At 31.5% G+C, this 25,225-nt stretch overlaps 5 protein-coding genes across 6 annotated transcripts; 3 read left to right on the top strand and 2 right to left on the bottom strand.

Moving 5' to 3' along the window:
• Positions 1 to 1,380: 1,380 nt before the first annotated feature.
• Positions 1,381 to 6,190, bottom strand: LOC113394938 (zinc finger protein 273-like). The gene is made up of 10 exons (XM_026632417.2): positions 5,735 to 6,190; positions 5,533 to 5,662; positions 5,332 to 5,461; positions 5,040 to 5,236; positions 4,674 to 4,852; positions 3,999 to 4,194; positions 3,056 to 3,171; positions 2,287 to 2,549; positions 2,014 to 2,041; positions 1,381 to 1,590 (listed from the first exon to the last, which is right to left on the bottom strand). The coding sequence occupies exons 1-10, from the start codon at positions 5,857 to 5,859 to the stop codon at positions 1,524 to 1,526; spliced, it is 1,431 nt and encodes a 476-aa protein (XP_026488202.1). The 5' UTR covers positions 5,860 to 6,190; the 3' UTR covers positions 1,381 to 1,523.
• Positions 6,191 to 7,023: 833 nt separating this feature from the next.
• LOC113394939 (zinc finger protein 675-like) lies at positions 7,024 to 12,639 on the top strand. Its single transcript, XM_026632418.2, has 8 exons — positions 7,024 to 7,246; positions 7,343 to 7,472; positions 7,699 to 7,828; positions 8,901 to 9,025; positions 9,653 to 9,795; positions 10,200 to 10,401; positions 11,540 to 11,658; positions 12,310 to 12,639. The coding sequence occupies exons 1-8, from the start codon at positions 7,158 to 7,160 to the stop codon at positions 12,443 to 12,445; spliced, it is 1,074 nt and encodes a 357-aa protein (XP_026488203.2). The 5' UTR covers positions 7,024 to 7,157; the 3' UTR covers positions 12,446 to 12,639.
• Positions 12,640 to 12,766: 127 nt separating this feature from the next.
• LOC113394941 (uncharacterized) lies at positions 12,767 to 15,126 on the top strand. The gene is made up of 2 exons (XM_026632420.2): positions 12,767 to 13,127; positions 14,528 to 15,126. The coding sequence occupies exons 1-2, from the start codon at positions 12,863 to 12,865 to the stop codon at positions 15,124 to 15,126; spliced, it is 864 nt and encodes a 287-aa protein (XP_026488205.2). The 5' UTR covers positions 12,767 to 12,862.
• A 58-nt stretch (positions 15,127 to 15,184) lies between these two features.
• Positions 15,185 to 17,771, bottom strand: LOC113394937 (zinc finger CCCH domain-containing protein 10-like). Its single transcript, XM_026632415.2, has one exon. It carries the CDS (start codon positions 17,391 to 17,393, stop codon positions 15,894 to 15,896), a length of 1,500 nt encoding a protein of 499 aa, XP_026488200.1. The 5' UTR covers positions 17,394 to 17,771; the 3' UTR covers positions 15,185 to 15,893.
• A 514-nt stretch (positions 17,772 to 18,285) lies between these two features.
• On the top strand, positions 18,286 to 21,463 carry LOC113394940 (uncharacterized). 2 transcript variants are annotated; one of them, XM_026632419.2, is made up of 7 exons: positions 18,286 to 18,435; positions 18,505 to 18,715; positions 18,789 to 19,106; positions 19,575 to 19,680; positions 20,300 to 20,415; positions 20,566 to 20,627; positions 21,290 to 21,463. In XM_026632419.2, the coding sequence occupies exons 2-7, from the start codon at positions 18,530 to 18,532 to the stop codon at positions 21,363 to 21,365; spliced, it is 864 nt and encodes a 287-aa protein (XP_026488204.1). In that variant the 5' UTR covers positions 18,286 to 18,435; positions 18,505 to 18,529; the 3' UTR covers positions 21,366 to 21,463. The 2 variants fall into 2 exon arrangements, with proteins under 2 accessions (XP_026488204.1, XP_064071966.1); XM_064215896.1 differs by lacking the exon at positions 18,286 to 18,435 and having other exon boundaries at positions 18,470 to 18,715.
• The last annotated feature ends 3,762 nt before the right edge of the window (positions 21,464 to 25,225 follow it).

Below are 25,225 nucleotides of genomic sequence, written 5' to 3' on the forward strand. Positions count from 1 at the left end.
AACTTTTGTACAGTATTTTTTGTTTAAGTAACTGATAAATATTTGGCGCACAATACCTTCAAAAAATCTCGTAAAAACGGCGTATCCGGCATGTTTATGCCGCTCTTAATATGATCATCTCTAATTGTGCCTTATTTCATTTTAATTTAATATCAAAAATTTTAATTGAATTTACATATTTTTTTTATAGTATTGACACCAATAAATAAAGATTTTCATTTCCAAGTTTTTCATGTATTTTAAATAGGGATAAATTATTTAGATTTCAAATCTACTATAGTTAAAACATTTTTACCGTTATGAACGGTAAAAATGGATGAAATAGGTTAAGTAAAGAATAAAAACATTAATTTTATAACAGAATCTTTATTATACTATGATTAAAATAATTCATTCGTAGCTTACAAAATACATTGTAAAGATACAACTATAGTAATACAAATACAAATTATAATCTACTGAGCATAGTGTACACTGTACATAATATCATATTTGAGTTTGAGCTTGTTTAAGGGATGGTTCATACTACGTATTTTCGTTCAGGGTCTTTGACATTTGTTATAAATTCTAATTAATATTTTCTTGCACTCGCCTAGCCAAGCATAATTTTATACGTGACTTTGAGAACTTATTTAAAAAACATATATTTGACAACAAAATAAAACATGAAAACAATAGCGAGTACTACTATTACTAGCATTAATATTTAATTAAAATCTTCTACTACAGATTTTCAATTTGAAGCTTAGCATCAAGTAAATAACATGGTGATCGTAAATCATGTAAGATGTTGATTTAGGATTGTGCCCAGCCGCTGAGAGAATGCGTCTGTGGCAGGTGATCATGATTCGTGATCGAATGAACATAGTAACTTTCAAATGGCAAAGTTTTTACGGTCTAAATATAAATAGAGATTATTTGTCCTACTAAAGAAAAATATCATTAAATCTATAAAAATACGCCGAATAGGCTATTTGAAAATGCGAAAAATAAAGTGTCAATTATTGTGATCAGTATATATTATGAGTTTAAAATGGTTATTTATTAACGAAAGTTGATAATAATAATTAATTTATTCAAAAAACCATAAATGAAAATGCATTAACCTCTACTAAATAATACAAAATTGATTTTTGGAGGGGTGTATAATTATTTTAATAAAAAAAATTTGATGTTCTAAGTTTCAAAACTCTAAGTTAACATTCTCATAACGCATGAAGTTTATTGTCCGCATTTAATTATTTTTTAGACATCAATGTTAATGACGATTATCTGACAGATATCAGTAGGGCATTTTCTCAGTGGTCAGTCAGAAAGCAACCACTTTTAATAATTCACTTATAAATGGAAAGATGAGCGGAAGAAATAAAATACGAGATAGTAATACCAACGATAACATTTATAATACGAAAACCGTGGTTTTAAAGTTGCAATGGCACACTATTCAATTTACATTAGTCAATTATTTGAACTTATACAACTCAAGTAATTTTCAAAACTTCACGCCTTGGATTAGTAAAACTTTAAAAATACGCCATTCCTTGAGCATCATACATTTTCACTTCATCCTTCTTCAACGTCAAATCAGGCCTGAAATACAAAATTATAAACGTTATTTTAAATTACAATATTTAAACAAATACCGCCTAATCTTGTGGTAGTATGTACAAATATTGTGTTTAAAATCAGTGAGTAAATCACAATTTGTAATCAAGCAATCGAATTTTTTTATCGATAGTGTCAAACTAGTGATGGATCTAAGTGAGCACATGAATGATGCTATCATTAATACAGTAAAAATATCTATAACAATCAGCTATGTTAACAAATATGATAAAATATTTTCAGAATATATAAATATTATCATATTCGATTTAGATTATCAAACGAAATAAAGAATCGATTTTGTAATTTACAATAATCTTCAGAGTTGCCTGTTTTATAAAAAAAACTACACTTTTAGCAGCCCATGTCTTCATTTTATATATTTTTTAAACAACATTAATTACTTACATAGCAAGCTGAACAGTCTGCTGCTGGGCTAAGAGGGAAGAAAATTGTTGGTTTAATAAAATATTTTAAAACTTTTCCAGGGATTTTTCACACTTATTTGAATTTGAAACTTCATCTTGCAAACTTTGTAATATCTTTAAGCAAAATATTGAACAAAATAAAAATCAAGAAGAAGGCTACGCTGTTCTGTAAATACTGTATGTTTTATACTAGAAAATTATTGTACTTGTTATTGAGACTTAGTACCTTAGATAAATTTGATATAGGTCTTACCAATAGTCGGCTGTTGTATGATTTGTGTCACATCAGAAACATACATAGAATGTGATGTTTGTATGAAATCTTTCGACTGGTCGATGAAGGTGGGCTGCTGCGGCTGCGCGCCCACTATCTGCTGTTGGCGCCACTTTTCGAGCGCATCCTGATCTTCTTGCATCTTCTGAAGTCTCTCAAGTTGCTTGTACGTCGGTTCGCCACCGATGTAATCTCGCTTCACACGATTGTGATTGCGGATTTCATGCTTTCGTAGATCTGATCTGGGAATAAATAAAATGTTATTTTCCGATCTTTCATAAACTTTAACGTATAATTCGAACTTTATTTATTACGTTCTACTTCCTCGACATAAATAAAAATCGTTTAATTGTATTCAGATAAAATAAATAATTACAATAAAATAATAATAATCTTCTTATTTATGTTCACCACCACTAGTGTAACATCTACTCACAAATTTAAACGTTCACAATTTAAATTTGTAATAAGCTGCGAAATAAGTGACGTGAAGTTGTCGATTTCGACATAATAGACACTTAATAGGTTTATCGAACAACTTAATCTTGTCGTTTTCGTGTCACTCTATGCGCGCACATCAGAACAAATCACTGCGATTATTTTCCATAACGCCAAAAGAAGTATAACGTCAAAAAGCAATAAGTACAGATGAGTGTTTATTTATCACAAAAGATATTGATATGAAGCTTTTTAAAAACGCCGTAATTATATCGCACAATACAATGTAAATAAAACTCATTGGCCTAACTTGTAGCAGAAGTCTCTCCCACAGTAGGTGCAGGTGTGCTTGATGTTCATGTGCTTGGCGTCGTGGTGCTCCCACAGCGCCGTGCCCGTGCGGAACGCCTTCTCGCACAGCATGCACTGAACACACGTAGTTCACCAATAGCATTATACAATAACGTAATCATATATTTTAATGAATAAATAACATTATATTTTACACTGGCGGGATTGGCGCCGCTATATGAAATACAGGTTTCCTAGGTCGGTTTCATTAATTTAATGACGAATTCGTTTTTAGCTTTAATTATTCCGCCACCTGGGGTGTGGGCAACAACTTTTAAGTTTATCTTTCTTTTTTTAACAAACTAGATGTGTTTGTATGTTTGATATTCAGTCCGATATATTTATTAGTAGGGCTATGTGCAAGCCCATCTGAGTCGTACCACACACACATCATATAATTATTCTGCCGCCAAAACAGCAATACTTGGTATTGTGTGTTCCGGTTGGAATGATGAGTGAGCCAGTGTACAGGCACAAGGGACAAAAATTTCAGCTTACTAGGTCGGTCGCGCGTAAGAGGAATGATTAATATTTCTACAAAAACACTACGCCGAAGGATGCGAGCGAGTAGCTATTAAAATCATAAGAAACAACTGAAAGTATGTTAATGCTCAACATCTTAATTTCACATCTACTGCTGTGAAATTAAGACTTTCCGTCTGAAATAAAAAACGAGTTTTCATTATCATTCAAATAGAATGTACACATTTAACACTCATTTAATAAAGTTTCAATAAAATAATAATGATTGGAATTGGTCTAAATAATTAAATTGAATTAAATGATAAATGTACATATTAGATTTTATCGAAAATCTTACAACAAATTTAAACACTTTGTAAAAATAATAATCAAAATGTTAATTGCTTTAAATAAATATCAAAACCAATATTTTAACACACCTTAAACTGCTTCTCCTGATGTGTCAGCTTGTGTTTGTTGAGGTTAGAGGGGTTGACGAATGTGGCAGGGCATTGTGCACACTTATAAGGCTTCTCGCCTGTATGCGTTCGCATGTGCATCACCAGGTAGTACTTGTGTTTGCACTTGTACGGACACAGGTCACAAAAGAAGTTGAAGGTGTTTGTGTGCACTAACCTTTAAATTATTTCTATGTTTAGTTGGAAAAATAAAAACATTATAAACATCATCTTTATGGAAATATAAGTAATGTGATTAATTCAGTTTGGGTCTTCAGTTTGATCTGTCTTAAATGGACATATACATATACATCAGCTATAATATCAACATGGTAATGAGGCAAAATAATATAATTTTTAAATTTAGAAGCCATGTCCGTTTCATACTTCATAAATATTTGTGGAGTCACCATGTTGAATTTATTACAATACATATTCAGACATGCTTACCTAATAAATATAATTTTGTTTATTATTTATTTATTTTCAGTATTATCATTATAACAAAACATTGTGAGACACAATCATTCTTATTTATTTATAAGTTATAGTAACTATATACTTTTTTCTGTCAACTAAAAAATTCTATATTGCATATTTGATCTGAAAGAGCAATCATTCATTAATATTTAAGTTTCAATTGTCACAAATACTCACATATGGTTCTTAAGTCTTGCGATGATAGGGAACTCCTTGCCACAAGTAGGGCACTTGTGCACTACATTTTGCTCATGGTTGTGTCGCATATGCTGTGCAATGCTGCGCACAAGCTGCCCACATATATCACAAGCACGCCTCATGCACTGTCTCTCACGTCGGTGGGCCACTAACTTTTCCTGTGAGTAATAAATATCATTATACATTACTTACATTTAATTTGTATTTATCTAAATGGTCTTGTATAAACATTATGTTTTAAAGGAAATTCGAGAATGACATTTGTTATAAAACATAAGGTCTAAAATTATATTAATTAAATGACAAAGTAAAAAAATGTGTTATTAAAATATTTTTGATTATTACTTTATTGGGAAATATCATATCACACGGTGAACACTTAAACTCTTTTGTTTTGGGATCTTTCTTTTGCATCAGTCTTTCTCTTCTTCTCCTTTCTTTCTCAGCCTTTTCTTCAGTTTCCATTCGTTTCAATTTCATTTGGTGCAATATTAATTGAAAATCATGTTTTGAATAAGGGTATGAATGTAATAAAGGGTCACCTGTAATCATCACAAAATAAAATTCATTTTTTTATTGATCAATAAGTCAAAAACAAAAAAGGTATGTATCAAAATAATATTTAATATATATTTACCCATAGGGTTTAATATTTTCCGGAATCTCTTATCAGATACTTCACAGTTTTTTTTAAACCTCATTGCTATCTTTAATGATTCAAGACATTCAGTACATATATATTTTGGTAAAGAGTCATCTGCATTTATCTAAAATAAAATTAAAAAAATATATATTATACAGTAGTAATGTGGAATACCTTAGTGGTGGGTTAACTTACAGTTATATTAGTGACACTGCGAATAGCTCCCATAATATCACAATCACTGATTTTGCTACTCAATGGTGTACAACCATTTCTTGCACAGACTCTACAGATCATTTCCTTTGATAATTTGACACCTATGTTACTGAAATATATAATTTATGTTATATCTAATTCAAGATTAATTTAATGAAAATAGTTGAGAAACTTTCTATACCTGTCCATCGTAAGTTTTTCCCATTGATCACTGTAATGGCTAGTTTCGCCTTCGATAGAAGTCGTACTCGGATATGTAACTTTATTTAATCTAGACATCATACTTTTCGTTAAATAAACAGCCATTTTTAATTATTATAAGTCTAGGATGGGTTAAATGCTATATTTTTGTAAATATATTTGAGTTAGCGATCGAATCAGTAGGTACGAATACTTCATGATAGATTTTTAAATATACAATAGTGTATATTACACTAACATAAAAATGTAGGTAAGGTTCTAAAACTAGTCATTTTAATATTAAGTGATATAACCTTGAAACTTAGAAACTAAATAAGGAAATCGTTAAACTTAAATAAAAGTAGAGTTTGAAGCATAATTTATAAATAAAATACTATTATAGTAGTATAAACGGGGTACTTGGCAGTCAACACTCAACTTACACTCGACAGATGTCATGATGTCAAACAAGAGACAGTTGTTTGGGTAAGGTTGTGCATCAGGCCGGTATTTACACTATCGATATTTAAAAATGTATGCCTATTCAAATCGAAAATAGAATTAATATAAACAATCCTTAGATGTACGTATTCCATGCGATTTAGTACAGCTATATTTTGCGCTACTAACAGTTCTTGATTAATAAGCCTTAATTTATACTAAATCAATACTTATATCCACTCTAACTTTAACAACAAGTTTGGATAACAGCTTAGTCACAGTTCAAAACGCTATTTTTACGAATTATATTGCGTCAATTCAATCTCAGTTTGTTTATTTGGGTTTTGTACAGACTAGGTTCTATAGGACTATACATTCAATTTCAATTAAATGTTGATATTGTTTGATATATTAAAATATAATATGTAAAGTCACATTAAATGTGTTTTGACACCATACATACAAACATACATAAATAATCAATATATATACCACTATTCTAGCAATCAACAACTATTGCAATAAATTTTACCTTCGTAAGCGTTTTTAAAACAACCAATAAGTTTTTTGTAAGGTCTGAGAAAATTATAATTATTATTTGTAACCACTACCGCTGAAATTGTTTTGTCAGAATAATCGTTTATCATTGTATTGTATCGTTTCACAAACAAAACGAGATTCTTCAAGATTTATTTTTTCTTTTTGAAGCAATAAATCAGTGTTGATTAAAACTGCCCTGGAGCTGGCTGACTGAAGGATATATTATATGTATATAAGTAAAAGCTATAAAAATTGTGAAGATGAGGCTGAAAAATGTAGCATGTTTGACTCCAACATATAGAAAAAAAATAAGAAAAAATGTCAATGTGACAGAAAAACAGAAGCAACTTTTATCATATTTTTTAACAAAAATATTTAATTCAAAGAATAATAACTACGCTTTAATATTTTCGTCCGCTAATTGTTGACAAATTCAGACAAAAATGACTTCCTTATTGTTACTAAAATCAATGCTGTTTGCCAGTGTTTTACAGAAAAATAAAAAGAAAAAGAAAATAAAGATTAAGAAACCGTAAGTTTTTCGTATTTCATCAAATAATATTGATCATATAACTATTATGACTGAATCGACATTTGTATTTTATATATTTTAATTCTATGATTACAGAATACCACCGTCAGTCATTGATATAAAACTATGCAGGATATGTAATTTAGGCAAAGGCGAGATTCCAATATTTGATAATTGTACGCAACCTAACATATCAGAAGAAATAAGAAACTTTTCCGGTGTAACAGTATGTATATATATAAGATATTAGATCCTATGGTCAGTGGAACATTGACTATGTAAGGAGAGTCTCATATGTCCTGCTCTACTAATTTCCAAGAAGACTTTTTGGCTTTCAAAAATATTTAATAATAAAATATAATATAATAAATATTGTTATGTGATTATGTTAGGTTAAATATTATTCTATAGCCTAAAATGTTGTTAAAATGTTTCTTATTTATACTTTACAGATAAATAAAACAGACAACTTACCTAAGCATTTATGTCAAAACTGCTTAGACCTTCTAAATGGATGTATTGTGTTCAGAGATATGTGCCAAACAAATAACAAAGTTTTGATTGAACTTTCAATCAAAAAAGGTAATCCATGTTTATTACAATTTAATTTATATTTTGCATGTTCAAATTTTTTATTAAATAAAGATTAAAGTGAAGAAATCAGATAACTTCTGTAATATGAAATGTATAACAATAATGTCTGTAATATTTTTACTCATAGATAGATGTGATTCAATTATTATAATGTTGCTAGTTTTATTGCATAGAGTTTTCTGACTAAACAGAATAGTGTCACCATATCTCAAACTGTAGATTTGTTAAACCTAAGGTTTTTATAATCATTATTATGTAAGAGAAAATCTAAAGTCTAAAATTATTGTATTTGGCAAGTAACGATTGATAAAAAATCCAAATTCTTTTCGATACAGTATTATATCACAGCCTACCTTTACCTTGAAAGCCTACCTAAAAATGATACTGATAAATATAATTCATATTAGTTATATTTGTGCTGTTACCAACATATAACATTGAAGACTATAAATATTATTATTTTCAAGAAATAAAACCTATTGTATTACCAGTGTTTTTCAAGCTCAAAAACCTAAGCATGTTGTAAAGTCTACCAATAAGTTATCATTAAGACAACAATTGCTATGAAAAGGCTGTAATTATATTTACATTAGTAGTACTACTTCTAGCAGTGCACTAGGGGTGCACATCACTTTTGATGCCAATTAGTCATCATTATATTGGTGGCATAGTGACAGCCACCTACCAAAATCTTAATATAAGTAATCTATATTAGCATATCAAGAAATAACCTTGGTTATTGTGTGTCCTGCCAGTCAGTTCCATGTTTCTTATAAGATGCTGACAAGATTTTATATTGTGCTTAAATTCCCATTCCATTTGTCTGGTCTCTTTGCTCTCTATCTATCATTGACAACAAACGACTGATGCTATGCAATCGCAGTTTGCAAGTCTCTTACATACAGTTAAGTTGCTGCAGGAGTAATACAATCACTTGGTGAACAGACCTTAGTGAAGAAAGCCTTTGTTTTTAGTATGAGTACAACAAACTAATGACAATTATTGATTTATTTTTAATGTCATATTTAACAAATTATGATAAATTATTATATCATTTTAGAAGGAAGTTTTGATGAAAGTATTGAAGAGAGTGATGACTCATACAACATTCCTTCACCAAACTTCTCGGAAGACAACTCAGAGATCTGGGGGTGCACTTCATGTAATAAAGAATTTTTTGACATGGTACACATTGATAAAGTATTTTTAGTATTATTTTAAAGTATCATTTTTTCTTAACTGCACGTAATTTGTTGTTCCGACATTATTCTATATAATATTATTGACACGGGTTCTAAACTCGGTCATACCTTTTTTTTATAATATAGATAAGACAGTCAAATGGACCGTGATGATAAGTGGTCTCTACTGCCATAAACATTGATGCTGTAAGAAATATTAACCATCTCTTTCGCCGCCAATGCGCCGCCAGGGACATAACAACTTAATTCCCAAAACTAAGTTGTTATGTCCCCTGTACTTGTAGTTACTCATCCTTCAAACTGATTTTTTATTATTATTTTGCCTATATTTCAACTAATTTGCGCCTGCTGTATTCACAAGCGGATTGTTATAAAAGTCTTTTAAAATATTTACTAAATATGCGATCGCGGCAAAAATATGAATCCAATATTATGTACATTGTACATTTATAGAATAAGTATATTTTATATAGAATCTTAAACGTTTTTAAAGTGCAGAGCCTAACAGATAATTCTTATATAAGTTTTTATTTAATTGAATATCCATTATGGTAATTTTATATCCTAGAATTTAGAATAGTTAAATTAAATAATTGTCTAAAACTTACAGGTTACATACAATACTCACTTAAACAGTTGTAATAAGAGAACATCAGATGGACAAAAAGAATCTGAAGATGGAAATAAAAAGACATTTCTGTGTGATATCTGTGGGAAGACTGCTCGCTCGAACGCTAACCTCCTTGTACATATGTATGTAATGTATATATAAGTCAAAATAATACATATTGTTTATAACCAAACAATTACTTCTAACATGGTAAAAGTGAGTAATAACTTACAAAAAATGTTCTCATTATGAAATTAATGTTTTAACATGTATATGTCCAAGACAGATTTTGATTATATTTACATGTTGTTTATTAAAGAGTATAAATTTGCAGTTATCACTTTGGAATAGTGTTTCTCTTCAGTGTGTGTCTAATAACCCCGAGATAGGGGATATTGAAGAATTAATTTTAATGTAATTTGACAATATTTGACAACATTGTATAAAAAAATAAAACAGTTATCGTTGTCCCTTAAATATATAGTAACATCTAACAAATGGAGATACTTAAACAAGTTCTAGAATTTAACAGATATTTTAATTTTAGGGGTATTCACGAAAATATATTCCCTTTCAAATGTGATCAGTGTCCATATCAGGGACGGACGATGGATTTACTAAAAGTGCACAAACGAACCCACATGGCAGACAAACCTTTCAAATGCTCTCAGTGTCCGAAATCCACAACAACTTCCAGTAACCTCGCGAAACATATGCGACACGTACATAGCACTACTAGGCCATATAAGGTACTCTATATACTTTATTAATAGTTCATAAGTAACATTATTTATCAGTTAATTATAGCTGCTTATATTTGTTACTTGATAACCTGCGCGCTATGAGAATGTGAGGGAACTTTGTCGAAGTATATCGACAATGGCAGATACAGATGTTTCGGGTGATTTAAATTGCATAATTTTACTCCTGCTTTTTTTTATTTACTTCCCGATCGCAGCACCATCTACTGGATCCAATCTAAATCATACAGGGTATTTAAATACACATCAAATCGGTCCAATCGTTTAGGAGGATTTCGGTTAGGTACGTACACGTATAGAACATTATAATATTGTCAAGGGCCTTTACGCCGGATTAGCTGTTTTCACGGGTTGTATAAAAGGGACACGGTTTCTAAAATATAAAGCCAAAAATGTACTATACTTAAGCAAAAAATACTCTACAAAAGTTTAGTGTCCTTATTAATAGAATCTTAGTTTAGTTTCTTACTAAAAATCCTCAATAAATATTACCGATATTTGACAAAAACGCTTTTTTATCAATAAAAATTAGTTCTTAAGTTATTTCTGTAAACGTTGCAACATAGAGCAAATTGCTTAATGTAAAATCTATTGATAAAAAAGATTTAACTCTTTTTTTTACAGAAAAAAAAATCTGAATGTAATTACGATTAATTATAACTATACATTTTTTTAACATTTAGCATTGAAACGCGACGCCATAATTAGGAATCCGCGCCGAGCGCTCACAGAGGGCCCGTTTTAATCCAGGTTTCCGGGGGTGCAAAATAAACGGATACCGCGCGTTGTGGGCTACCTCACAGCTTAGACAAGTCTTAGGCCATCGGCGATGAACCCCATGAAATCTCTTACAATTCTGTTTTGGATAAGTTCGCTATTTGACAAATAACTCTTAATAACTATAAGAACACATAAATATATTTCGAGATTTTCTGATACGCATAACTCGTAGTGTAGCTAAACTATAACATAACTAATAGTTACGACGGCATTTGTAATAAACGTTTTGAAATATTTTCGAATGCAATTAAACCTCAGCTTAAAATATTGTGAAGAAGTCTCGATTTTTATTTAAGGTTTTGTATAGTTTAAATGCCTAACGTAAAGAGTACTATTTTTGTTTCAGTGTACCTACTGTGATAAAGCCTTTTCGTATCAACATGATATGAAGAGGCATATACGAGACATACATTTACGGCAAGGCACGGTTGAATGTGACGTTTGTTTCAAGAAGTTTAACACCAAGTAAGTTTTAAGGTTATAATACAATTTGATAAATGAATATTTAAAAAAAAATATATTTGAAGCAATTTCGATCATGATTTCTTCAGGCCCGTCCGGGTAGGTACAACCCACTCAATACATACACTACCGCCATACAGCAATACGCCATAAACAATACAGGCATAAGGGACATAAGATCTTAGTTGATTAATATTTCTTATAGTGCCAAAGTCTATGCGTGGTGGCGACCACTTATCGTCAGTGGGGCTTTGATATAAAATCAAATTAAATCGAATCAAAAAATTATATTATCGACTGCAACATTTATCAATCCGCAACAAATATTTGATTGCTATGATCTAACCGTAATAGCCTCACTGGTGGCCTAAGTACCAGTTAGTATCTAAACGTTACTATAATGTCTGCGTTATTTTACAAATTAACCCATAAAAAGTACGTTAATGATACATTTACGTTTTAAATGGATTCAGATCCATCTATGTAGCTTTATAGATGGTTTTAAAATTAAAAATTATCCACTATTTAATCATTTAACCTCAAGCACAACTAGTTACAATCAGTTTTATTCTTTATAAATTTAATCGTACCTAAACAAGGATTTAGGTTTTTTTTTTCACTGACAGTTTATTACTGCAATTTTGTTGTTGACAGGAAAATTTTACAAGGGCATCGATGGAAAATTCATAAAATAAAAGGCGAACGACATGGACGCTTGCCATCTTATTTGCAATGTCAATTAGATGATGATAATGAGAATAAGACTAATGAGAGTGAATCGACATATTAATACTATTACTTAAATATATTACTTAATAATAAATAATTTATTACTTTCTTTACAATAATAATAATAACTATTTATTCTGATGTAGACAATATTTTTTTATTTTTATATAAAATTATCATTTATATTTCTGTAATGGGCATTATAATTTTTAAATGATTCTATAAATAAAAAGTTGTTTTGTTTTCTACTAATTACCATCGCATTTTTACTATGTATCATAAGCTTTAACCTTATCGTCTAAAAGGCACTGGACTTATTATCTTAAGTGAGTATTTTTATAAGGACAGTAACCTTAATAATTGTTTAATTAACAATATATATTTTTCTCTTAAATCAATGTTATAAAGTGATTCCTGTTTGAGACACACTCACTGGTTAGATTCGATACGTAAAGTTTGCTTGAACAGTTTACTTGAAATGAAATATATAATTCTATTATTATTTATACAGAAATGTGTATCATTTGATGTCCCCAAAAGTGCTTGTAAAACAGACTTAACTATAGACAAAGATCATTATAATGTGACTAAAACTTATAATGTCGATGATGCCTATCCCACTGACGCTCATTACGATAGTTACGGAAATCTATTCTTCGTCGAATATGGTCGAAACTTAAATGGTTATTATTTTAATATAAAAGTTATAAAGGACAACACAACTGAAGCTCAAAATATATCTGGTAAGTTATTATTTTTTTTTTCACTGGTAACTTTGATTATGTTAACAATACTTATTCCCGTACGTAACTTCCAACTTTTCTGATCTGAAATTGAACAATAAAAATATAGGTTTCTGTAAAAATATTACTAACAGTTTTATGCAAGCCTCCTGAGTCTTATCTAAGAGCACTCATAAAATTATTTTACAGACAAGCAAAACTTTGTATTACTGAATTAGGGTTTCAAAAGTTCGTTAGCTGAAAGAGTTAGGATAATTGTCTGAAAGAAACATTCTATATTCTCAAATACTCAGTGTCATGACTGTACATATGTTTTCTCATTCGAGTGCAATAGTTTTATATTCGCAATGTCTACCATTTTCCTGACCGTATATTTAAAAAAATAATGTTAACAACGAACAAGCTTCTTTCTTCTTGCAAATTAGAAAGTCACGTTTCCACGCTTCAATACGAAATATTTTGTATGCGAAAGTAATACTGTATCTCCCGTCGAGGTGACGGAAAGGGTATCTACCGCTGGTTTTTTAGTGGGTATTTTGGTCTACTAGGACGTGCTAGGCGTCCTGGGCAGCAGCGACCACTATTAAATTATTTTAATAAAATTAATGCTTAAAGATGTGATGTGCATAAACAATATTCTTTTAAAACTAGACTATTTTAAAAAAAGAAGAGACGGTTATTTCGGGATATTTGGGTTTATGTTAACTTTTTTATTATTCTCATCGCCTATTTTCCATAACGATATATATGTATAAATATTTGTTTATTGAATTGATTTTATATTTATAGTAACGTAGTGATAGGGTTTTCTGCAAGCCTATTTGGGTAAGAACCACCCACTCGTCATAATATATTCTACCGCCAAGCAGCAATACAAAGTATTATTGTGTTCCGGTTTAAAGGGTGAGTGAACCAGTGTAACTACAGGCACGAGGGACATAACATCTTAGCTCCCAAGGTAGGTGACGCATTGGTGACCATCATTGCCAATTTCCCGTCCACCTACTTATATCAGAAAAAAAAAGTACCAACTTGTTTTCAAACTACTTTCTTTTGTTTATCTAATCAAGTTCAAGTCTCAAGGTAATGAAAATAAATATAATAAATACAAGAGATGATCCATTGGTTATATTTGATATATCTTGACCGACGAACGCGGGTTGAAATGCAGTGACGGCGGAGACTTTTCTTGGATAAAATCTTGCCACATGTTCCTTATTCAAAAGTACAATCGAACAGCGTAGTGGAATAAAATCAGTTTAAGATTAATTTATGTCGTCATCAACTCTAAATTGGAGAAAGACGCCTTTTTAAAATATATTTCATTTTTTTGCTCCCTATACGATTTTTGTATCGTTTCTTTTTAAATGAATAATAAAAATATCGTTTATTTTTTACAGGTTTACCAGACGGTGAAAGTTATTCTATTGCTGTAGACAGAAAGGAGACAAAAGTATATTTTGGCACAAGTAAAGGAATTTTTGTTTACAAGTATGAATCAAATGAAGCCACCTTAGTGTCCAGCCCTGATTTCAAATTAAATATGATTTTCATCGACAAAGATGGAAATAAATACATCACTGATAGCCCTAATGACACTGAAGAATTGTATTTATTGGCAGGAGGTAAAAAAATACGTTACAGAAGCTTCGAAGCTCTAAACGAAATGGCCATTGATGAAAAGAATAATTTTTACTACATTAAAGAAGATAAACTTTTTGTCCTTAAGTCTAATATCTCAAAAGCTATCTTTATAGGCAATGTGTCATATGAAGGCTTCGCACAAATATCTTTCTATGAAGAAATTATTTACGTTGCAAGTGAAACTTTATCATACATACACGAAAATGACAGCGGTCCTTTGAAATTGGTAAAAAATATTCCAGGAAAAGTAACTGCTATCGCATTTGATTGTTATGGTAATTTTATACTTGGGACCTTTGGAAAAATATTCAAGTATGAGGCCAACAACAATGAGTGCTACCACAGAAAAAGTTAGAAGAAACTTTGGAAGCAATTGTTTTATGTATTTTTTTTACTAAATAATAAAATAGTGCTAGTGGAAATACTCCTTTTAATAATACAAAATAAATTACCTATTTTAAACTTCTAATTAGATAAAACTTACAATGAAAATTCAAGCAATTTATATGCTTGTTACACAGAAAGAAAACCAGAAGCAATTTAGAACATCAATGTGAACATATCACATTAATCACATGTCATTCACAGTGTCAAATAATATGATTAAGAAAACTTAATAAGTCTTAAGTATCTAATTTCTTTATAGTTAGAACTCATCAAAAAACCTTAGCACAACTTACATTTACTAATACATAAAACATACCATACTAACATGTAAAGTCAATATTACGTTAAAATCTGAAATCTGTTGTCATTAATTCTTGAATATATTTTACTTGTAATCTATTACATTTTTTGTTTGTATCATACAAACAATCTAGTAAAGGATTTATTAATCTAAAATTTTAATATGATGTTCAGTATAGTTTTTCAAATAAAATTGAGATTTTCTCATGATGTAGAGACATGGTAAGTACAATATAATATTACAGCATGGAGACGATAATGCAAGCATTAGATAGTTGTTTACTTTTTTTTATAATTACATGAACTTGGCTAAAAGATGTACAGCCTAGTACTAGTAGTACATATAAAATTAAACTAATGCCTTCATTCAAAAACTATATAACTAATTATCTTCTAACACTTACTATAATATCTTTGAATTTCATTAAATTTAATTTAGTGAGGCAGAATACTTTGTGAGATTATAGGAAATGTTAGGGGCTGAGCTTGTGAATTAGGCAAAGCCATAGGTTGACTAGTGCTAGAAATTGTTATCTGTTGAGTGGATGTTTGGTGAACCAATTGTGGTGCTGCAGACCCTAACTGTTGCTGTGCCGATTGCTGAGCAGCCAACTGTTGTGATTGCTGTGCTAGTTGTTGTGCAGATTGCTGGGCTGCAGCAAGGTGTTGAGCTGACTGAGCCAAGTGTTGTGCGGATTGCTGTGCAGCTAAATGTTGTGCTGACTGCTGTGCGGCAAGATGTTGAGCTGATTGTTGAGCCGCAGCTAAATGCTGCACTGATTGCTGGGCTGCATATTGGGAGGCTTGATGTTGAGAAGCTAGCTGTGGTTGCAGAGCTGATGTTTGAACTAATTGGCGAACTGCTGTTTGGGGGCCATTACTCATTAATTGTTGAGTTGGTGGTGCTAATGTTAGCTGCGCTGGAGTCACAGCTACCACAGTCTGACCGCCACCCATTAGTGTACCAGAATCACTAACTTGCATGAGCTGTTGAGCTCCAGCACTTGTAACAATTAAAGCTCCTGAATTCCCAACCAATTGCTGAGTAGTACTAACTGTTAGTATTTGAGGAGCAGGTGTCAACAACTGAGCTTGAGATGCAGCTGGACCTAGAGCCAAATTTGGTGTTGCTGCAGTGGGTACAAGTGTTGGTAAAGCTCCAGCAAGACTAACAACTGGTGTCACACTAACTGTTGCCAGAGACACTGGTGCTGATGTTCCATGTCTTGATGTTATCACACAAGGTTGATCAGTCCTCACAGATGCAGTTTGTTCTAGTAATAATTCATTCATTGAAGTCAACTGGACATTTTTTTCTGTCAAATCTGCCACTTTCTTTAGTAAAACACTAATGTTATCATGTAATAGTTTAACTTTATGGTCTAAAACTTCACAATTACCGCACATACTAGTTGTAGACAATGTTTGTGTATCCAATGCAGTTTCTTCATATGTGAATCTTCGTAACTTAGCCTCGGGTGGTGAGTTATCATCTCTCATGTGATGTTGATTTCTAGTGTAAATTGATGGCTGAAAATTACGCTTGTTAGTCATTTCATTACAGGATACATGAACATATTTGCAGTCTTGCTTCGAACAAAGTCCATGAATAAAAGCCTGACATATTATAGCAGTGTTTCGAGGGTCACGTGGAAATATTCCAGTAGCATAGAAATGTTCCTCGTCTTGTGCAGTACTGTGCAAAAATTTACAGTTAGGACGAAAACAGCCTTTGTTTTGATAATCGTGACAAAATCGAAATAGTTCCTTTAAGCAAGACTTCGGTGGTATTTCATGTATAAATCGACAACTCTCTCGTGGACAGCATCCTCTAATGAAATCTCTGCAAAAGCTGCTAGCTGATGGAAACAAATTATCAGTATCTTCGAAAGAGTTCATTGTAATTACTGGAATTTTTAAACCTTTACCGATCATGGTTTTGTCGTATTAATGTAAGTCAATACTTATATCCTCCAAAGGGTCTACAAATTTAACTGAGATAATATGTAGCCTTCCTGTTCATATCTTAAAACGATTTCATTTTGGAAAAAAGTAGTAATTATTTTGTTAATTTATACAGTCGTATTGGACGTCTGCATTATTTTCACATCAACAACATTAAATATATATTTATAAAGCATACATGCAATAGAACACTCAACCACACGAAAACATTTCACTAAAAAAATATTCGAAGACTTAATTCATAGTTAGTAATCTATCTTTTAACTATACAAATTACAAACATAGAATAATTCTATTGCCAAAAATTTTCGCGATTACACGGAAACAGGTTACAATTTTTTATAACAGAACACAGATTAACAACAGAAATTACAGAAATTCTTTATGGTACTTTCATAGTACTTTTCGTTCATCAAAATTGGCAATAATTATATAATTCAATCTATCATTATGCAAAATAAGCTTTTGAAATGACTTTTACAATTGGACAGTAGACACGGAAGCAAGGCCGGACGGTAAGTTTAGGGGGCCCTGGGCTAACACTACTTAGGGGCCCACCTAAGACATATATGAACGTAGACTTGAATTAAATTAATTGAATGGTTTTGATTAATTGCAGGACTCGCGGGGCTGCAACCCATACGATAAGTTTAATTTAATAAAATTAAGGATTCTTTCGCATTATCTTCTATTTTTCACTTTGACCTTTAATGTGGCGGCTGTATATTAATGACATCTTTTGTAGTTTAATTTTGATAATAAATACGTATTTAAAAAAAATAACTGTTGTCAATTGTCATTTCATATTTGACTTAAATGACAACTGGCAACATTTAACTATAAATAATAATTAAACAAAATGGTGTCTTGACGTAGAAAAACTTTTCTTAATAACTATTGTTGATACTTAAAATAATTTGTGTTTCTTGCTAATTTTAATTAATTATGAAAAGTAATAAATGATCGAGTTATATAGCATTAAATAAATGGCCTGTTAATTTAGTATAATGAGGTAATTAATATTATACGTTTTATTGTTGGTTATTTAGTTTGTATTGAGAACAAAATATTTGTTTTTCAGGTAGTGCTAGTACAAAATATAAAAAATGTTTAAACAACAGTTATCGCCAAGGAGCGTTCATCCTTATCAAACTACTGTTGTTCCGCGTAGTGAAAAACAATTTGCATCGGCCACACAACAAAGAGCAAAATATCCTTGGGCAGAAGATATTAACACGCCGGTTTGTCAAGTTGTAGCTACTGATAGTTCAATCTCTGAAAATGCCTACCATGTAAGTTTTATCACGTAAATAGTTTTGCAAACAACTTTTTGTACATTTTAATTTTTTTTTCGTTCCATTACAGGTTCCCCAATATTACCAAAGTACTCGAAGGGACTATGGTCCTCCGTCGCCTGTTTACCAAACACCATATGCTACCGGAACATGGCGTAATTATAAAAAAAGTGAAAACCTTCCTGTAAAAGTTATGCCGTCCAGTACTTATTCATTTCCTCCTTGTGCTTCTGCATTTTCACTGCCTCTCTGTGACATGGAGCATGCAAGAACTGTAAATCGTTCTCCTGCTCCGACAGTGCCATCAGTTAGCCCAGAGGTTCCTATTATTGGTGCTTGTGGTGGCCACTGCCCAGGATTTGAATATGTGTGCTATTATATATTACAGGTAAATATTTACACAATAGTGCTACATTTGTTACAACAATATATCCTATTTAAATGAATTTAATAGAACTAAATATATATGTGAACTTAACCAATATAGCAACTCTTAGTTTCAAGCTTAAAATTGTTTTAAACGGATTTGGTAACATTGGTGATGCAATTATTATGTAACACTGCTTAAGCTATCTCTGAATATATTATATCCATATATTTAAAAAAAAGTTACATGGCCAACTGCTTATAATACATTGATCACAAGATAATGATGAGTTTATAGATAAGGGCACCACTGAATTTTCATATGTTTAATTTGTGTAAATCAAAGAAAAAGTAGGTCTTACCTCAGCAATATGACATTTACAAGCAGTTGTTGACCTTCAATTTTATATAAATATTCTGCTGCAAAATGATAGTCAACATTATTATTTATTTTTATATTATGAATAATAATATTTTCCATTTCTTTCAGGTGATATTTGTAGTAGGCGTATTAACTGGAATCTCTTTATGTATTGCTGGGATTGTGTTGAGGCGAACTAATCGTAATGGTGATTTAGGTGTTTTAGTTTATATAGGTAAGTGTCGATTGTCTGTATAAAAATCACAACAGTTGTTTTTTTTTGATAAAATTTAAAAAGGAATGCATATAAGATCATTATGATGTCTGCCTGTCAGTTTATCTGTTTGTTTGTCCATCAAGACCCTTTTATTCGGGAATGAGCAAAGATGTAAAGTTAAAATGAATACTAAATATTGAAGACATTTAGCTGTGATAAAAAAAACCTCTAAGTCTACATTTAAAAGATATGGCTGTTTATGTAGCATTTCCTATGCATTAGGAAAGAAGAAGAATCAGAATCTATTGGGTATATTTCGTTGACCTAGTAGTCTATCAAGAAGTTTAGCAAAAACCAACATCTTGTAGCACAAGTATAGGAAAAAATTTGAATACAGTAAATTCATTGGTAAATCAGTGTCCATTTGTCTATGGGAAGAAAAAATTAAGAATATATTCTTTAAGAACTAGTTAAAGGAAAATCTGTGAATTGCCTAAAACTTAAGAGGATATTTTAAGTATATCATTCAGTATTGTGTAATGTGAACTTTCAGTGTGCGAGTCCGACTTGCACTTGCCTGTTTTGCTTGTTTATTTTTTAATAATGATTAAAATTGTAACAAAATCTTATCTTCTAGGATGCCTTTCATCGTGTGTGTGTGGTGTTCTTCTCGGTGTCCAGTGTTGTGTCCGTCGTGAGATCAGACAAAGAAAATTGCGTGCCAATTTGCATATTCCTATGCAATCTCTGCAGGTACTGACCTACTTTTATATATAATCAATAAGAAGAATTTATATCATATTAAGATTTTACAGTGATTTAAGTAAATAAAAATTAATTGATTGCAGATTTGTTGATTTAAAGTCTTAAATAATGTGATAATGTAATTTGAACTTGTTTCAGGAGGTCCCAGTCCAAGCTTGCCCATTACTACCGTCTACATTACCTCATAGCCAAGTGTATAGGTGAAATACTTTATATATTTATATTATGAACTTTTATTTTCATATCATATTCAGCTATACCTAGTATGTTCGTCTTCCAGATTGAACTACAGGCACTAGGGACATAATATCTTTATTGCCAATGCCCTGGCAATGAAATCAATGTTTAATATGGTGTTTGGGCTTTGTACTAGCCCGTCTGGGTAGGTCCCACCTATTCATCAGATATTCTACCGCTAAACAGCAGTACCCGGGGGTGATGTGTTCCAATTTGAAGGGTGAGTGAGCCACCCGAAAAGTGAGTGAGTGAGTAACCATAGGCACAAGGGACATAACATCTAAGTTCCCAAGGTTGGTAGCACATTGGCGATGTAAGGAATGGTTAATATTTCTTACAGCACCAGTGTCTATGCCGGTGGTTATCACTCACCGTCATTAGCTCGGCCGCCTACATATATATAAAAAAAAGTATTTCTTACAGCACCAATAATAATGATATAGTTGGATCAATTGCTACACCGCCATCCAAAAGCTGTAAAATTACCAAGCAGATTTGTTAAGTGAGACTAATGAATGTTTTTATCTGTATACAACTCAATAGTATTCTAGATAGGTTCATTTTATATTTTATTAAAATTGTATGTATTGAATTTATGCAATATGTTTTCATTTTTCTGTCTCAGACCAACCACTGCCAATGTGTACCCCGAAGAAGACATAATTGGTGTTCCTTGGTGGCGCCGAACTACTAGAGACTGATTAGATTTAAGTATATTTACAAATCAAATACTTTTGTATCATTAGCGCTATTATTTCAAATAAAATAATATTGCTTTATAAAACATTTTAGTTTTATTTTCTGATCTAGTATGTTGGTTACTATTGGGTTTGACATTGTACAGAATTAATCTTAAAATCCGTTGTCACCGAAATATAGCATAATGGCGTCATACGGAACAACTAGATAGAATACACTTCACACTTCCCTAAAAGGAACTTGTGGTAGGGCTTTGTGCAAGCCCGTCTGGGTAGGTACCACCCACTCATCAGATATTCTACCGCCAAATAACAGTACTCTGTATTGTTGTGTTCCGGATAGAAGGGTGAGTGAGCTAGCGTAATCACAGGCACAAGGGACATAACATCTTATTTCCCAAGGTTGGTGGCTCATAGGTCATCACCTAGGAATGGTTAGTATTTCTTACAGCACCTTTGTCTATTGGCGGTGGTGACCACTTATCATCAGGTGGCCCATATGCTCGTCCGCCAACCAATGCTATAAAAAAAAAGGAAAGAAACCATAAGCCTAGCTATATGGTGGGACGTTGGACATGGTGACTTTCAATAAGTTAAAAAATATATTTCATCTTTGATCTCATCAATAATAATAATATAATCTCATCATCAATAATAATAATATAATCTCATCATCAATAATAATAATATAATCTCGTCATCAATAATGAATAGTACAAGAGGCCGAGGTGCTTCTGAAAGTTGATGTAAAGAATGCTTTTAACTCCTTAGATAGAGCAGCCTTGCTTAACGAAGTCTTCTATAATTTGCCTGAAATTTACCCTTACGTTTGGCAATGTTATAGTTCACCTTCGAAATTATTTTTTGGCGAAGATACAATTAATTCTAATGTAGGCGTTCAGTAAGGAGATCCATTGGGTCCTGCTCTTTTTAGCTTAGGTATCCATAACTGCATTTAATATTCAAAATCTAAATTAAATATTTGGTACCTAGATGATGGAACCATTGGAAGTTAAGTAGTTGATGTAATTGAAGATTTAATTAAAATTAAAGAACAATTTGATAAAGTCGGTCTTAAATTGAATTTTTCAAAATGTTAATTTTTTTTACGGAAAATTTAACTCCCAAAGATATTCGGCAACGAATATATTTAATAAAATTGCACCTAACATAAAAATTCTTCATAAAGATACACTTTGCCTCCTTGGTGCACCACTATTTGATGAAGGCATAGAGCCTATTCTTAATGATAAAATTAAAATATTTTCGGATAATGTTGACAGATTGGGCATTTTAAATTCTCATATAGCTTATACCATCTTAAAACATTGCCTTTTTTTACCAAATTTAATGTACATTTTAGGCGCGAGCCCAATCTGGAAATATCCTAGTCTTACCAATGAAATCGATGCCATCCTTAAAAAAGCTTTAGAAAAACTTCTAAATTTATCTTTTGATGAGTATAGTGGCATCGGCGTGAGGAAAATTTCAAGTGTTGGGCAACACTTTCCGGCCTTTCTTTCTTCTGTACATAGATAGCATTTCAGGCCTTTGTTCACAAATTTTAAAATCAAAAACATTAATGTTACTGAGGCGATAGAGACCTGGAAGCTAAAGTGCACTAATGATGATACCCCTAAGGAAGTAACAAAACAAAAACTTTCGAATTCGTCATTGGTCTACGTTACACTACACAGTTTGACACAAAATTTAACAAGTGCCCAAAACCGTGCCAGGCTTCTAGCTTTATTAACTAAAAAGTCAAGTCACTGGCTGAATTCATTACCTTCTAAAAATCTTGGGACACTTTTAGATAATGGATGTTTCCGCATATCAATTGGTCTCCGACTGGGAACACCGCTGTGCTCTGAACACAGATGCCCGAGTGGAAAGGAGGTGGACTCTTTCGGTTTACATGGTCTCTCTTGCCCAAGAAGTTCAGGGAGGCTTTTCCGCCACGGTTCTCTTAATGACACAATAAAAAGGGCTCTTGTCACCATCGATCGGTAAGAGACCTGATGGATTAACATTGGTTCCCTGGGAACGAGGACGGGCCCGATTCAACGGGGAAATGTTGCTAGTATTCTTGCCAACATTCCACGCGGTCAAGATTTGTACAGTAACTATTTTAAATTCATATTTGTATATATTACAAATATGAATTAAAAATAGTTACAATTATAAAACAATACAATTTTATTTGTACATATTGTATATAGTACAAATAAAATTGTACTATACTGTACATTCAATATACGTACGAACCACCTGTTATATATATACACACATATTACTCACTACTGGGCTATAGCCTTGTGAAGGCTGAGATGTAGAGTTGTATTCTTTGTTTTTTACTTTATGAAAATATGATATCGCCTCCTCGAGACGATTTCATGTTTTGATATAATCAGACGCAGACCCATTTCATCAGACGCGTAGTACATACCGCAATGAATACACGTATCATTTTTTATTGAATGCTATTAAAATGCTTTTGTGTATTGTAAACTTGCCTCAAAAGCAACGGAAGTTAACTATTAGTAGAGAAGTTTCCCAGTGTTAAAAGATTATTGTAGGTATATTAATAATATAAGATTATTGCTATGAATCAAAAATGTCTATGGTATAAAATAATGAAAAAAAAAACACTAAATTTACCTATTCTTTTAAAAATAATAATGTAACGTGCTTAATACATTTTAGAAATGAAACGGAGTAATTTGGATAAAGGTAAAGATTTTCATATTTGTACATTTCTGCATTTTTAATATATTGTCACGTTTTGTCTGTCAATTCCCAAAACGTACATAACTAGTGATTTTGTTGGCTTGTCTTGTTTTACTGAATATTATGACTAAATAGTCGAATGTGATAGTGAGACATCTATACGTCGCTATAATTATTTAGACATAAAAAATAATTTCATATGTTCGCAGTATCAGTAGTGTAATCCTTCTATCCGTTAATAAACAAATAACTAAACCTAACCGCAAGCTATAGAAAATAGATCTTACTTATATCTGTTACTATAGTCATTTTATTTTACTTTATAATTACAGTAACCTGACTTTTGACATATTATGGCTTACCGATGACAGTAAAGCAGATATGTGTATGTATGTATATACATAATAGTAGCTATTACCCTGCCGCTTCGCCAGGCGTAAAAAAACAATGCATCCTATGTCTATTTCACGACCATATCTGACCTTTGATCTTTATATGTTATTATATATATGTCGAAGCATCAAAAAGTTTATTTACAATTTCATTTATTTATTTTTATCGTACATGCTGGCAACGTCAGTATTACGTTAAAAAGAAAAGAATCGAAAAGTGTCAGAGTTGATGGATCTTTAAAAAAGATACGAAAAAAAGGACGAGACTTATATTTTTGGAAATAAATATGTCTGATAACGAATGAATACCCAACCCTTCATTATATATATTGTCTTCCGTCGCAATCTGGTTAAGCTACATCTATTATCGCTATCATTGGAACCTCGACCCCTGCAACCATGCACGGCTAAATCATGTCTCTTTTATCAGCTTATCTAGAAATAAACTCTTAAGTATGTACTTAAGAGTTTAACGTACTATTGTAGTCGCAGTCGAGGAAGCGCACATCTCAAAGATGTCTACTTTTTTTTTCGATTGAAGTAATTAAAAGGATCTAAGTCTATTTTCAATTAAAATCGATTATATTCTTATGTAAATATTTTATTGTTCACAATTATATTCCACCATAATGTCAAGTCCTTCTCGTTTTTTCTCCCGTTGCCATAGTTACATAATTAAAGTAATTATGTGACTATGGCCAGTTATAACTTATGAATTTGAAACTTATTAGTGTATATTTTACA

This window comes from Vanessa tameamea, chromosome 9 (genome assembly GCF_037043105.1).
Source record: "Vanessa tameamea isolate UH-Manoa-2023 chromosome 9, ilVanTame1 primary haplotype, whole genome shotgun sequence".
NCBI lineage: Eukaryota > Metazoa > Arthropoda > Insecta > Lepidoptera > Nymphalidae > Vanessa > Vanessa tameamea.